Source organism: Triturus cristatus, chromosome 8 (assembly GCF_964204655.1).
Source record: "Triturus cristatus chromosome 8, aTriCri1.1, whole genome shotgun sequence".
Classification (NCBI taxonomy): domain Eukaryota; kingdom Metazoa; phylum Chordata; class Amphibia; order Caudata; family Salamandridae; genus Triturus; species Triturus cristatus.
Window position 1 is genome coordinate 365,464,501 of NC_140591.1, and position 12,828 is coordinate 365,477,328.

Below are 12,828 nucleotides of genomic sequence, written 5' to 3' on the forward strand. Positions count from 1 at the left end.
GTTAGTGATGCTGGTAGATATCTGTGGCCCCTTGTGAGTGGCTAAAACCTCAGGGATAGTGGCATGCAAGGAACGGAAAACCACCACCCCTGTGTATGCGTTGCCATATGGGAAACCATTTTTAGGTTTCACCTGCACAGCGCTTGTGAAATCCAATTTTTTTGATATATAATTTAAAAGGGGTTTACATCCAGCCTTCTCTCTTTCCTGGCTTCTCATTGGTTCCTGTGTGTGGCACTTACTTTTCTTCAATTTCTATTGGAGGAAGCATATTTTCCTGTATTTACCAATGCTTGTTCCTCATCTGTTTCTCTTATCAGTTTCCTGTAGCTGAAATACTGTTAACATCTGCTTTGAAACAATTTTTTTATAAAGTTTTTCCTCTTTTTAGGTCTCGCCTGGTGAAAGCAGCGCATACGCTGCTCTGCCATGGAGAGCACCTTTTGGAATCAATTCAGCGGAGGGCTTGTATGCGCGCTCCTGCATGGACAAACATGGCTGCTCTTGCCATGTGTTCATAGCAAACAACAGCATGCGCGTGTCTGTAGTCCGTAGGGACTGTGGACAGTTCCACACCATTTTGTTGCTATAGCAACGAAAATGCCGCTTCGCGTGTGCTTTTTTTTTGTTGCTATCAATGCCCCCGGGGCACAAGCAGGCATCCACTTCTGTGTTTTTGTTGCGATCAGCTGTCCTGAAGTGCCCCCGGGGCACAAGCAGGCACCCACTTCTGTGTTTTTGCTCCGATCATTTTGTTTACTGTCTGTGTATTGCTGCTTAACAATCTTTTGACTGGCTGGCTTCTATGCTCCCATACAGCTATTCTTTTTGTGATTTTTAAGCGCTTTATGAGATTGCTACGCTTTCTTGCCTCTCTGTATTTTTTCCCCATCTAGAGTCCACGTTGCTCTCTTTCGCCTGTGTTGTTTCTCCCGCTGCCCGTGATGTTCGTTCTACCCCAGTTCACCAGGCCTAGGGTGGCATAGTGGAATTTAGGTTCCGTACAGGAAAAGTGCAGTATTCATGTGCAAGTAATCTCTGTTGGGAAGTCTCCCCCACCTATTGTACATATTATATTTTGAAATAATTTAACTTTACATGTTCTCTGTCCTGAGAATTTGGAAAATAGATTATAGAGTGTACAGAGAGGAACACATACGGTTCTAGTCTACAGTAGTTTTATAAGTGTAACTGCATTTCTTGATCCACCAAGTTGGGGTTGTAGGTGTCAAAAATGTACATATAAAACACATATGCTACATGGGACTGTGGCTGTTCTTTATGGGGGGCTTTTTGATCATTGGGGGTAACCTCTACAGATAGATGATGATGGAGTTAGAGGTTGGGGCTTTCAGTGATGCAGTGGCGTTGCTAGATGAGGCCTGTGCCTCAGCTCTAGTTGCCCTGGCCCTACCGTGTGTGTTCCAACACCACAGCTGCTTAATGTTCCAGAAGCCGACACAGCAAAGACACAAACACTGATCCTTATCAGGCACATTCATTTGCCAAGTACATTTCATTGAAATACAGCATTTGTTTAAAATGTTTCAATCTGGCTTCTTATATATATATGACTATATATACCAATATATTCGTAAATGGGTGGATGTGTGTGTGTGCGTGTGTGTGTACACACACACACAAAGTCAGATTTAAACCTTTTAGGCATTATATCTATATATGCATTGTCAGTGGCCCCACCAGTTGTACCTGTGTCCCAATGCACCCGATCTCGAGACACTGCAGTCATGGAGGTACAAACAACACGTGCAAGTGAAAGGGCTGATATTTCGGGGCGCACATTGACTACAAAGCTAAACTGAGAGATGTCTCTCAAAGACAATAAGACAGAGACGCTGCAATGTGTGGCGTGGTAGGGGGCTCCGAGGCGATGTCCTGTTCTTTGGCAGGTATTGGTACAAATAGGCACAACGCACAATCAAGCGTGAGCAGCGGCGTGCATTAGGCCCAGACAACATGCGTCCACAATCCAGTTCCCAAATAAAGAGGCACTTGCAAGGGGGCTTTCAGTCTGTCAGTTGAGCTACATTTTATGCGTGACTTATTTTGGACCTTATCTAACGTAACCATTAATGCCATTTCTGAACATGAGTTGTGAGTAGCTCTTGAGACAGATGCTGTTTTAAACAAGCATTAAAAATACAATAGGTCTCGCCTTTCATTACGTTAAAGCCATTTGCCTTGACATACAATACCATTAGCAAAGCAAATGGCTTTAACTTCAAAGGCGAGACCTATTGCATTTTCAATGCTTGTTTCTTTTGCAGCATATTTATATAACAATTTATCACCCGGAGAGATTCAGTGATTTGCATAGAACCATAGGATGTTGCACCACGGAGACTTGAACCGGGATCCCCAACTCTCGAGTCAGCAGCTCTGGTGGCTGCCCCACATCCTCTTCACTCCTGTGCTATGTGTCAGGAAGCTCTTTCCCTCACCATGTGCGATAACAGTCCTCATCACAGAGGCACAACTGATGTGTTACCAATGCTCGTTTTAAAAGCACCTCCTTAAACAAGCAGATGCTGTTTAAAAAACACAGAATTTCCCATTTGGGAATACATTGGGATTAGCAGGCCTCCTGGACTACTATCTTTTGTCGCCTGAGATCACCTGACAGGATTCACAAAGGAAAAGCTTTCCCAAACTGATACCTTATGCTTTCTAAATCAGTTACCATCTCCATTGAAGTGAAACTGCAAATGTGTTTGCAACCTTTGTTACATACCATTGCCACTCACAATTAGTGAAGCACCCCCTCCTAATTGCAATTTGGAATGAAATGCAAACCCCATTTTTTGAGTTGCACTGGCTTTTCGGACTCGCAAAATGGGTTTAGTAAATAGAAATCAGTTCTACCGGTTTTGCAATAACAAAAGATTGTGGCACAGCAGCCAGAGCGGCTGACTCCGGAGCGCGGGGCTCATGGTTCGATCGCCAGTGGTAGCTCAGATGAGCACCATGTGACTCTGGGCAATAGCTTGCTCAATCTTCCCGACAGCCCCCAACGCCTTGAAACACTTAAGGGGTGATATGTTCATGCTTTACAAATACGAAATCTTATTAATATATTAAAACTGGTGTATACAGCCGACCCCTGGATTATTAACAGGGGGGTTTCCTTCGTTCACTGCTCCCATGAAATCACCAAGCTTGACTAGTGTTCCCCTGTAACAGCAAGGTAAGCAGAAAAAGAAGTAAACGACAAGACGTAGGTTCAGTAAATAGTTTATTCACAGGTTTGGCTTTGCTTATTGTAGTACGCACCGCATGTAAGTCAGATGAGAACTACTGGAAAGCAATGACATTTTTCCATGACTAAAATCTCCCTGTCCCCGCTAACAGTCTGAAGCAAATAATGTTTTGGCTAATTGTATCATGGGCTATCTGTGCTACAATGGCGGGGCCTAGGCTCCTATGTGTGAACAACCCTCATCTTTACAGATGATTGGTGGACTGTAGATAATGATATCGCTCTTACTACTGGAAAATGTAACCAACCGCAAGGACGCCCCCTCCCTCATATCTCGCGAGACCATGGCTGATTGTTTACCAAGAACCAAGACTTAGTTCAGTCACCTATGCCACCACTGTAAGCCTTGTATAAAGCACTTAAAAAAAAAAGACTTTGTGGAATAATTTGAGGAATGGCATATAGTTCTACAAACTGGCACTGCATGAATGATACATATTTATATTCCGTGATCAGTTCAACCAAAAAAATAAAATTAATTTGATTATAGAAAATGCTGGAACAACAACTAACTTGAAATATTCCCAGGGTTTCCTGAAAACCCTAGAGGAGCAAACACTAGCTAAGAAGCAAAGCTGTTTAGATACACCAATATATTCAGCATGCCTTGTGCTTTTCTGTTAACCCTCTGAGTACTGATTTAAGTGCTGACATAGGATGAGGATGTTCATTTGTCCTTTCAACCATCATGAAATAACACCTATACAGTGTCACTTTATGGGAGACGGAGAAGTACTGTAACTCAAATGTCATCGTACCACTGTGCCCGGCTCTTGTCCACCAACTCTAGTAGTTTTCTTTGTTTATTGCAGAGGGATACGACCACTCAACTCCAAAATGACGCTGTGTTTCTGCAAGATGTGAGGTCTGTGTTGCATACATACATATATATATTTGCAATAATACATATTATTTAGCACCAGTATTCATTGACTATACACATAATGGGGGAAGCGTAGATGGTTCCATGTTATGCTCGATGGTAATAACTTGGTCGAAAGATTCTCCACGCGATCAATTTATGAAAGGTGAAATTAAATGCAAATGAGGATCCAATTTTCCAATGTTTTCCTAACTATTTCAGGCAAATTTTTAAAACAAAAGGGTGAAATATAGCTGTGATGAACTGGAGAACCCTTACTATATCTTAAGAAACCTCATTAAAGTGCAGACACCGTTTGACGCATGAGACTGTGTGCATGACATACAGTGAAAGTGAATGCTCGATGCACGGAACTTGAAAGCATCAGAGACTTGACGTAATTTCTCAACTATGAAATTTGATGCAATTAACTAATTGCTTTATTTACACTTTGGCTGATTCACTGAGGAAATTTCAGTCTCAAGTACAAAACACACCTGATGACTGTCCTGAACAAATAGATATAGACTTGCAGGAAATTCTGCTCTGGGAAATATTGCACTTTACGGCAGAAGTGACCAACCTCACTAGATCTATCAACCAACTGAAATGATGACTTTAGGCTACTAAAGTGGAACCAGCCATGACAAGTGGTTTGATGAAAATATATGAAAAAGTCAGAGACAGTGCTTAATTTGAGCCAGTGGTTTCCAGGGCTCTGCACCTGCATTTATTTATCAACACCAGCAATTGTGACAGTTTCCCATGCTGTGACGCTGTCTGGCTAATTAAGAGATGACAGCAACAGGCAATTATTAATTCAATATAGATTAAAAATGACTATTACCTGCCACCCAATCTATTCTTATAGCTTGGGAGGCCTGAAATAGTCCGAATTGTGACACTTGCAGGAGTGTGATGGTTAGGAGTTGTGTTACTATCATTGTCAACATGGCAGGGGCAATGAGTGGTGCAAGCTGCAGTGGCCTTGTGACGAGATTCTCGCCCTGGTACTTTTTTTTACAAATTAAGCACTGGTCAGAGGCAATTGGTTCGTTCTTGTTCAAATCAAAAAATTGGAATATCACACCTTATAAAATGATAGTGAACACAAAAGCAGTCATTCAGGCAGACTAATTTGAGAATGAAATCTGGCTTCTTCTGTGATAGCAAGGTATTCTTTTAGACATACTTTTCTCCAATTAACCCATTTGCAGTGAGGTGCATTATTTAGTTCATCACCCTTGGATATACTGACTAATCTAGACTGCCAACTTTAAAGAAATTTGAGCACTCAGAGGATTAACACGTGCTAAGATTACATACTTGCAGACCCTAGCTTGGCTGATGAAAACATTCATTGTTTCGAACTATAAAGAAAAATGCAAAACAGTCTTAACCCTTTGAGGATCACTTTAGCAGCAAATTTCCACTAAGACTAAGAACGCGTACTGAATCCTGAAGTTAATACCAGGAAAATATAGGCAACTATCTGTTTGTTCTGCCTTTGAAGACCAATAAATTATATTTCCAGATCTAATGCTTTTAAATAAAAATAAAAAAAAATATTTCCAGAGTCTCAAAGGGTTAAGGCGGGACGTGGACTGAGAGAGTTTCTTTAAAAGGGTGAGTTAGGTGAGCGAACGGTCTCAGAGGAGCTTGGCGAATAGTCTTCCGATTCTGAGGTCAGATCCGGCGTTACTGGCTGGGCCTCGTACATCCGGCACCTCACATCCTGGTTGCGTCTTCGTCTGAAAACCTGCCTCTCCTTATCAAGAGCGGTGGTCTGGCGGGGACATAAAGTAAGAAAGGAAGAAATTAGGCTGTGAAAACTGCATTTTCCAAGTAACAGATGACAATAATTTAATTTCAGATTGAATGAAAAAGGATTTTACAACAGGGCAACATATCGACCTCCATCAATATTGAGTACAGAATATCGACTGCTACTAACTATATCCTTATGGTATTTACATGTAGGTAATTGCTATTCTTAATGCCACACCTATGTACCTTGATGAGATTATATACTCTGCACAGTACATTTAAGTACAGCTGTAGTTGATATTCTTCACTATACATTGAATTGTTGCAGGTTAATGTCTTGTTACTTAATATTGTTGTAATCCTTTACAGCTACTATCCTAACCCCCCTCCTGCAGGCCTTGAAGAATCAATAATATTGTCACATGTCTATAAATTACATATGCTCTGGTTGATGTGCTTTTTTCCAAAATTTCTAATTTACTGTCCCAAACAATATATAAAAGGTTTTCCTTGACCTGCTACATAGAATCAGGGAAATAAATTTCCTTAGGACAGAATTGCTGGCCTAATGTATTCACAATGTCAGATCTTTCTGAGGATATACCATGTACGGCTTAGCTGTGTATGAGAATCCTTATGGACTGGGTATGGTCAGGGTTACTTATCAGGAGAATTCTGTGCCCTGAAACAAATGAGAACCTTCTCTGGCCCCCAGGAAAGCTTTCAAAACCATCCTGTCCAGGCAACATCTTAGATTTGTCTTTTGAGTTTGAGAATAACTGAGGTACTCAGGAACTTTCTCCTATCTGTTCTTATTTCAAATCGTTTAATAAGTATTTAAACTTCTTTTGTGATAATGCTCAGATGTTTTATTCACACCATATCAGGTTTTTAAACGATAACGAATTTTGAAGTCTTGACACACGTACTACAAGTACCATAAATACATGAAATCAGGGTAATCATCTTGGTGTCATAAAATATGGTTCGCCAAAGCGGATAGATTTGCAGTTATTTATTTAAAAATTGTTTTGATGGTGGCTGAACGTGATACTGTTGGGACATGTTTGCTGGACTCCCCGGTTTGTGGGCTAAAAATAAAAAAACTAAATCCGTAATAAAAACACCCATTCTGCCATTAAATGAATAGCAGCACGTAAAGGAACATAGCAACATTTCAAAATAAAAGCAGTCGTGGATGTATAGAGGAGATTTCGGACTCAAAGCGGGAATAAAGGACCTGTCGCCAGAGATGCTTGGCGCAATAAAGATGGCTGCTTAGGCGAGCTGGAAATTCCTGCTGACATGGCGGTGCGGGATGGCGTTGAATGCAGGTGAAGACCGCATAGAACAGCATGCAGTGGGGAAGTATGGGCAGCATAGAATAATGCTGGATAGGATGGAAACACGGTAGCGGATGCACTGAAAAGAGAGATCAGTTCTGCCTTTAGACATACGTTGGCCTATCCATCATGAGGACAAGCTAGAGCAGGGTGGGAATGAGAGTGGAGAGGATAGGGAGGTGTGGAGCCAGCCGCTTGGAGCCTCGTGGCTGGGCTGCGAGGCAATGATGACAGTGCTCAAAAGGAGGTCCAAAGCAAAAAGAGCTATTGATGGACGGAATGTAGAACAAATCAAAATATTCACCCCCAGTCAAGAGATCTGGGTTAAATACATCATTCTTTTGCTCACCATGCCACCCCAGTTTAGACCTGGCCATATGCAAATCAGTCTTGATCCTGTGCCTCATGGGAACAGTCCAGCCCGAACTGCCAAGCCAGGTCCTCCCTGGACCGGAAACAAGCATCCTAGGTCCGGTTTCTGCTGTTGTTTTTGCATCAGGCAAGAGGGCAGCAGGTCAGCACAGCAAAGCAGGAATCCAGCAGGAAGCAGTCCTGCAGACTCGCAGGCCTTCAGCAGAGAGGCGGTCCTTCAGCAGCACATGAGTCTTTCTTCCTGGCAGAGTATCCACAGAGCCAGAAGTGTACAGACGTGGTGTTGTCTGAGGTCCAGTATTTACCCAGTTGTGCCTTTTAAGTGGGGGGAAGCCTCTGGAGGTTTCCCTTTGAAGTCCCTAGGCATCCTGCCTCCCCTGCCCTGGTTCCAGACTAACTACATGGGGTATGCAGCCCTTTGAATGGAGGCAGCACACACCCTATTCAGGTGTAAGTGGGGCTGTGCCAAGCTCCTCCCTCCCATCCTCACAGTTCCAGGCACACCTAGCCTCCCTATTGTGTGTGGCTGTGTGGGAGGAATACACAATGCTCAACTGTCAGCTACATCCAGTCATGTGACCAGAAACAGGCTAAATGGCTAAGGCAAGAAAATGCCAACTTTCTAAAAGTGGCCTTTTTAGAACTGCAACTTAAAATCCAATTTTACCCTTTGGGGTTTTAAATTGTGATTCGAGAGACACCAAACATGAACTGGTCATTTCTTCTCATTTAGATATTACATTTATAAAATGTAATAAGGCAACTCCAGTGTTATCCTATCGGAGAGATAGGCCTTGAAGTAGTGAAAAATTAATTAAAGAGTTTTTACTACCAGGACACGTAAAACTTAAATGTATATGTCTGACTTTCTAAATACATTGCATACTGCTCTCTGCCTGTCCAGGGCCTAACATAGGGGTGACATATATATTAAAAGAGAAGGTTTGGGCCTGGCAAAAGTTTTGTTTTGCCTTGCTGAAATGGCGGTTTAAAGCTGCACACATGAGCTCAGTAATGGCAATCTTTAGACATATTTAAAGGGCTACTTGACTGGTTGGCACAATCGGTGCTGCAGGCCCACTGATAGCATTTCATTTACAGGCCCTGGATACACCTAGTACCACTTTACTACTTGTAAGTAAATTAAATATGCCAATTGGGGATAGGCCAATATTACCATGTTTTAAGGAGTAAAAGGAGTAAGCACAAGCACGTTAGCACTGGTTAGCAGTGGTAAAGTGTGAAGAGTCCTAATGGCAGAACACTGAGACCAGAATACAATGGAGGAGGAATGCAAAGTGTTGATTGGTGCCTTCCGTTGCCTTCATGGTTTGTGAATTTGTTTTTGCAGAAGTGGAGAGGACCAAGAGGTGCTTTTTGATCAGATTCTGATGGGCCAGATGGATTTCCCGTCGCCTTACTGGGACAATGTGAACATATTACAGTGATCATATGAACAAGGAGGTCTTACGCCATCAGATCTGAAGGCATACATACGATCAGGCAGCACAGCTGCAATTTTCATCAGCTTGGTATGATGCCTACAGTAGCAAAGACTGACTCTTATTGGGGGTGCTAAAAAAAAAGAGTATTTAATGAATAGGGGTGAGGATGCACGAATAGTGCAAGTGACACTGCACGCTTTAAGAATGTTGAAGTCCAGATGTGGCAGGCTTCTACTCTACTCCCGCTGGCTACCACTGTGGGAGATTCTGGAATTTAGCAGATCAATAGAGAGCTACGTATGAGTAGATGGAAGAATGGGGGGTGCATGAAATCAAGCGACTGTGTGAGAATGGGACATTGATTACACTTGAGCGAGCTGAGGGGAGCTTTCAGTTGAGTGTGAGACACTACCATGTAATTAGAATGTTAGCTGAAAGGGTAAAGGGGACAATCATGGAAGACCAGCTTAGATTATACTCCTTAGATTTAGTGTTGCCAATGGACCAGGGAAGGGGAGTGATAACAAGGATATACAGGGCAATGAGGGCAGAGGAGATTAAGCATCTTCTAAAGGCGAGGTAAAATTGGGAAGCTGACTGTGAAACCTGCTTTACAGATAACCATTGGGATGAGACACTAACACTCATACATAAAGCCATTAGCAATCACAGCTCTAGGCTTTACAATTCAATTTTGTGCATAGGGCATACATTACTTCTGCCATGCTGCATAAAATCTGACCATTAATAATTGTGGAGCGCCCCAGAGGCAGATAAACTGAATCCACTTATTATTACTTAAACTGGAAATGCCCAAGGATACTTGACTATTGGGAACAGGTGGTATGTAGATATCAGGAAGAAATACAATTGATTATATTATTTTACAGCTGGTTCCCCGGTGTGTTTGCAGGGAATAGGGGCTATTCACTCTAAAAACAAAATCATAAAAACATGTATTGATTGTATATTAGTTTTAGCAAAGAGACTACTTATGGTTCTTTGGTTAAGCCGTAAAACACCAAGGCCCAGATTTATAAAGCGCTTGCTTTGCCCTTCTGTCACACAAGTTGACGCAAGGCAATGCAAGATTTCGAAAGATATTTACAAAGCCAGGCACAACACTATTTGTGTTGCCTAGCATTAATTTTAACCCGCAAAGTAATGAAAGGAAGTGTCTTGCATTATCCTGCAGTGGTAAGGTGTTACGTGGGTGTATCCACTCATGTATTTTGACGCAAACCCAGATTTACTAAAATGAGAAAAGCTTGCTATGTGCTGAAAACGTGCGCCAACCCGACCTTGGCATGATGTGATGAGATATCTTTATTTCTCCTCGTTACTTCCTCTTTACATGTGTCCTGTAGTCTGTACATACAAAGAGGATTACGCCTCTAAGGATTGTTTTTGTGCATGAAGGTATATCTTCCTGCTCAAAAACAATCCTACCCATAACAAAGGCACTCTTGCACCATGGCGCAAGGGTGCCTGCATTGGCACAAGGCAGCCACAAGTGCACCAGCACAGGTAGAGAGCAGAACAGAGCCACATTGCTGTGATTTATGGCGCTGTTCAGCTCTCTTCCATTTACGCAACACAGCACATCAACTTGCCCTGCTACATTGCGTTGCTTGATAGATTAGTAGGCTGGGCTAGGATGTCACTGGCTGGCTCAGAGACATGGGGCAATGGTGTGTTGCTGAATAAATAAGAATGAAACTCAGAAGAAGAGATGAGAGATTGCACGAGGACTTAAAACGTGCCACATTAATTAGAGACCTACGATGCCTCATGGATGAACGCCCACCGTAAACACTACACTGCAATTATGATTTAAGACTCCATAACAACAGGAACTAAGTACAAAATAAAAATCAAAGTATGTTGTAAGGTGTCCCTTACTGCACATAAACAATCGCCCCTGCAGCGCAGGCACCCTTGCAACATGGTGCAAGGGTGCCTGCGCTGGCACTAGGCAGCTTTGCAGTGCGAAGTTGCCAATTTTGGAGTAACACTGTGCTCTGACATTTCATTGTAAATATCCCCCTAAGTTTGGTTGATGCAATGTGTGAGCAAGGATGGCAGTATATTAATACCGTGTATAGTCTGACGATGGCATAAATATACCAATTCTTCCTTGTTTCCACAGAGGTTTTGGTATATGTTTGGGGGTAATATCCCTGATGGACCATGGTAAAGTTTTTTAGGACAGTTTGGAAAATATTCAGATTTTCGAAAGGGTTCTGATGGCCATTGAAAACATTTATTTTCGACGTCTTTGTAAAGGCAAATCTGTGTTTGGTGGCAGTATCCCTGATGGACCATAGTCCATCAGGTGGTTTTCATTTTCAACCAATTTTGTCTCAAAAGAAATGCATGCTTATATCATCTGTGAAAGGCTGGCAATGTGTGTTTCAATCTTTAGTTCATTAATTATTCACCCTAATCAGGAGAGCGGAATGGAAACATACTTGTTCACAAATTAGTCTAAGTAAATCGCCACCTTTTGCAAATTCTCGCATTGACATGTATTTCATACCATAGCCCTGCTTGCTTAAAGGCATTCCTCCTATGTTAGGGGTTGTGACTGTGCAGCCCCAAATACACATCAACGCTAAGTGCTTGTGACTCATCTACACTTGCATAAATCGTATTAACTTGCTGTAAATTCACCTTCATCAGCTGAAGCCAACCAATTCTGAACATACCCAAAACAGAGGAGAAAATATATAAAGCAAGCCTTGTCTCCCAACCGCTGGAAAGAGCCGTTACCATTTGGGAATGGCACCCTCAATTGCAATCCACAGGAAAGAGCTCCAAGCCCTTCCTTCTGACACATCTGAACATCACCTGAAAACGCCAGGCTAATCTACAGACATAAGGGGGACAACCTCTGTAGGACTACAGGAGGTACTGACCCATTAGTCATGTTGTATGAGTCAATCTCACTAGATATGATACCAATTTATAATGCACACAGCTACTCCAAGGAGTGTCCCGACGCAAGCAGTGAGATCGAGATATGAAAAGGCTTAGATTTGCACAAAGAGCCAGGTTTGGAGTTTCTTCTTTAACAATGTCACCTCCCTCACCATCCGCAGCTCTGGAGGGGCTGAATCCACTCAGTTGCACCCAGATAAGCTAGGAACCTTCCTCCCGCTCTTACGCTCATAATCCTATGGATCTCTGCCAACCATTTGTTGGTGGATCCCAGCTGTCTTGTGGGTTTATGAAAGCCAAATCTGGCTCTAAGGTAGGAGGGGCCAGATTGATATAGAGCATCATGTACTATTACCAGAGCATCCATTAGATGAAGGTTATTTTTAGTCTTTCTGGCTTACTCTAAGGGTGTGCACTAAACCAAGCTCCCATTATTCTGCAGTTCTCTTTGGTTTCATACCATAGGTCATGATGCTGGAATCCAGAGGTGGAGGCACCTGTGGGTTTACTTGTGAATCCATGTTAAGGGTGAGTGTAAACAATAATCAGCAGACAGCATACCACTGTTGTACTGAATAAATTAAATTGTGGGAATTTTGAGAGGTCAAATAAATAGCCACTGCCATTTCAAATGACAGTAATTTGCTGGGGACGGTTTATTTAGTGGTCTTCCGCTAGCTTACATGTTCATACGCTGCATAGCATATAGGCTGGGCATCTACTGATGCATCAGTGGATCCAACAAAGGATTAGTGTCAGGGATACAGTAGTTACATTTGCAAAACCAAGTGTTGGCACTTTTAGCATGACGGAAAATATCCA

At 42.4% G+C, this 12,828-nt stretch overlaps 1 protein-coding gene across 3 annotated transcripts in view; it reads right to left on the reverse strand.

Annotated features, from left to right (window-relative positions):
* Positions 1 to 3,240: 3,240 nt before the first annotated feature.
* Positions 3,241 to 12,828, reverse strand: part of DCLK1 (doublecortin like kinase 1) — a 1,175,807-nt gene continuing 1,166,219 nt past the window's right edge. For all 3 annotated transcript variants that reach the window (XM_085621707.1, XM_085621706.1, XM_085621708.1), the window contains one exon: positions 3,241 to 5,925. In XM_085621707.1, coding sequence (XP_085477833.1) covers positions 5,758 to 5,925 — 168 coding nt within the window. In that variant the 3' untranslated portion in view covers positions 3,241 to 5,757. The remainder of the gene's footprint in view (positions 5,926 to 12,828) is intronic.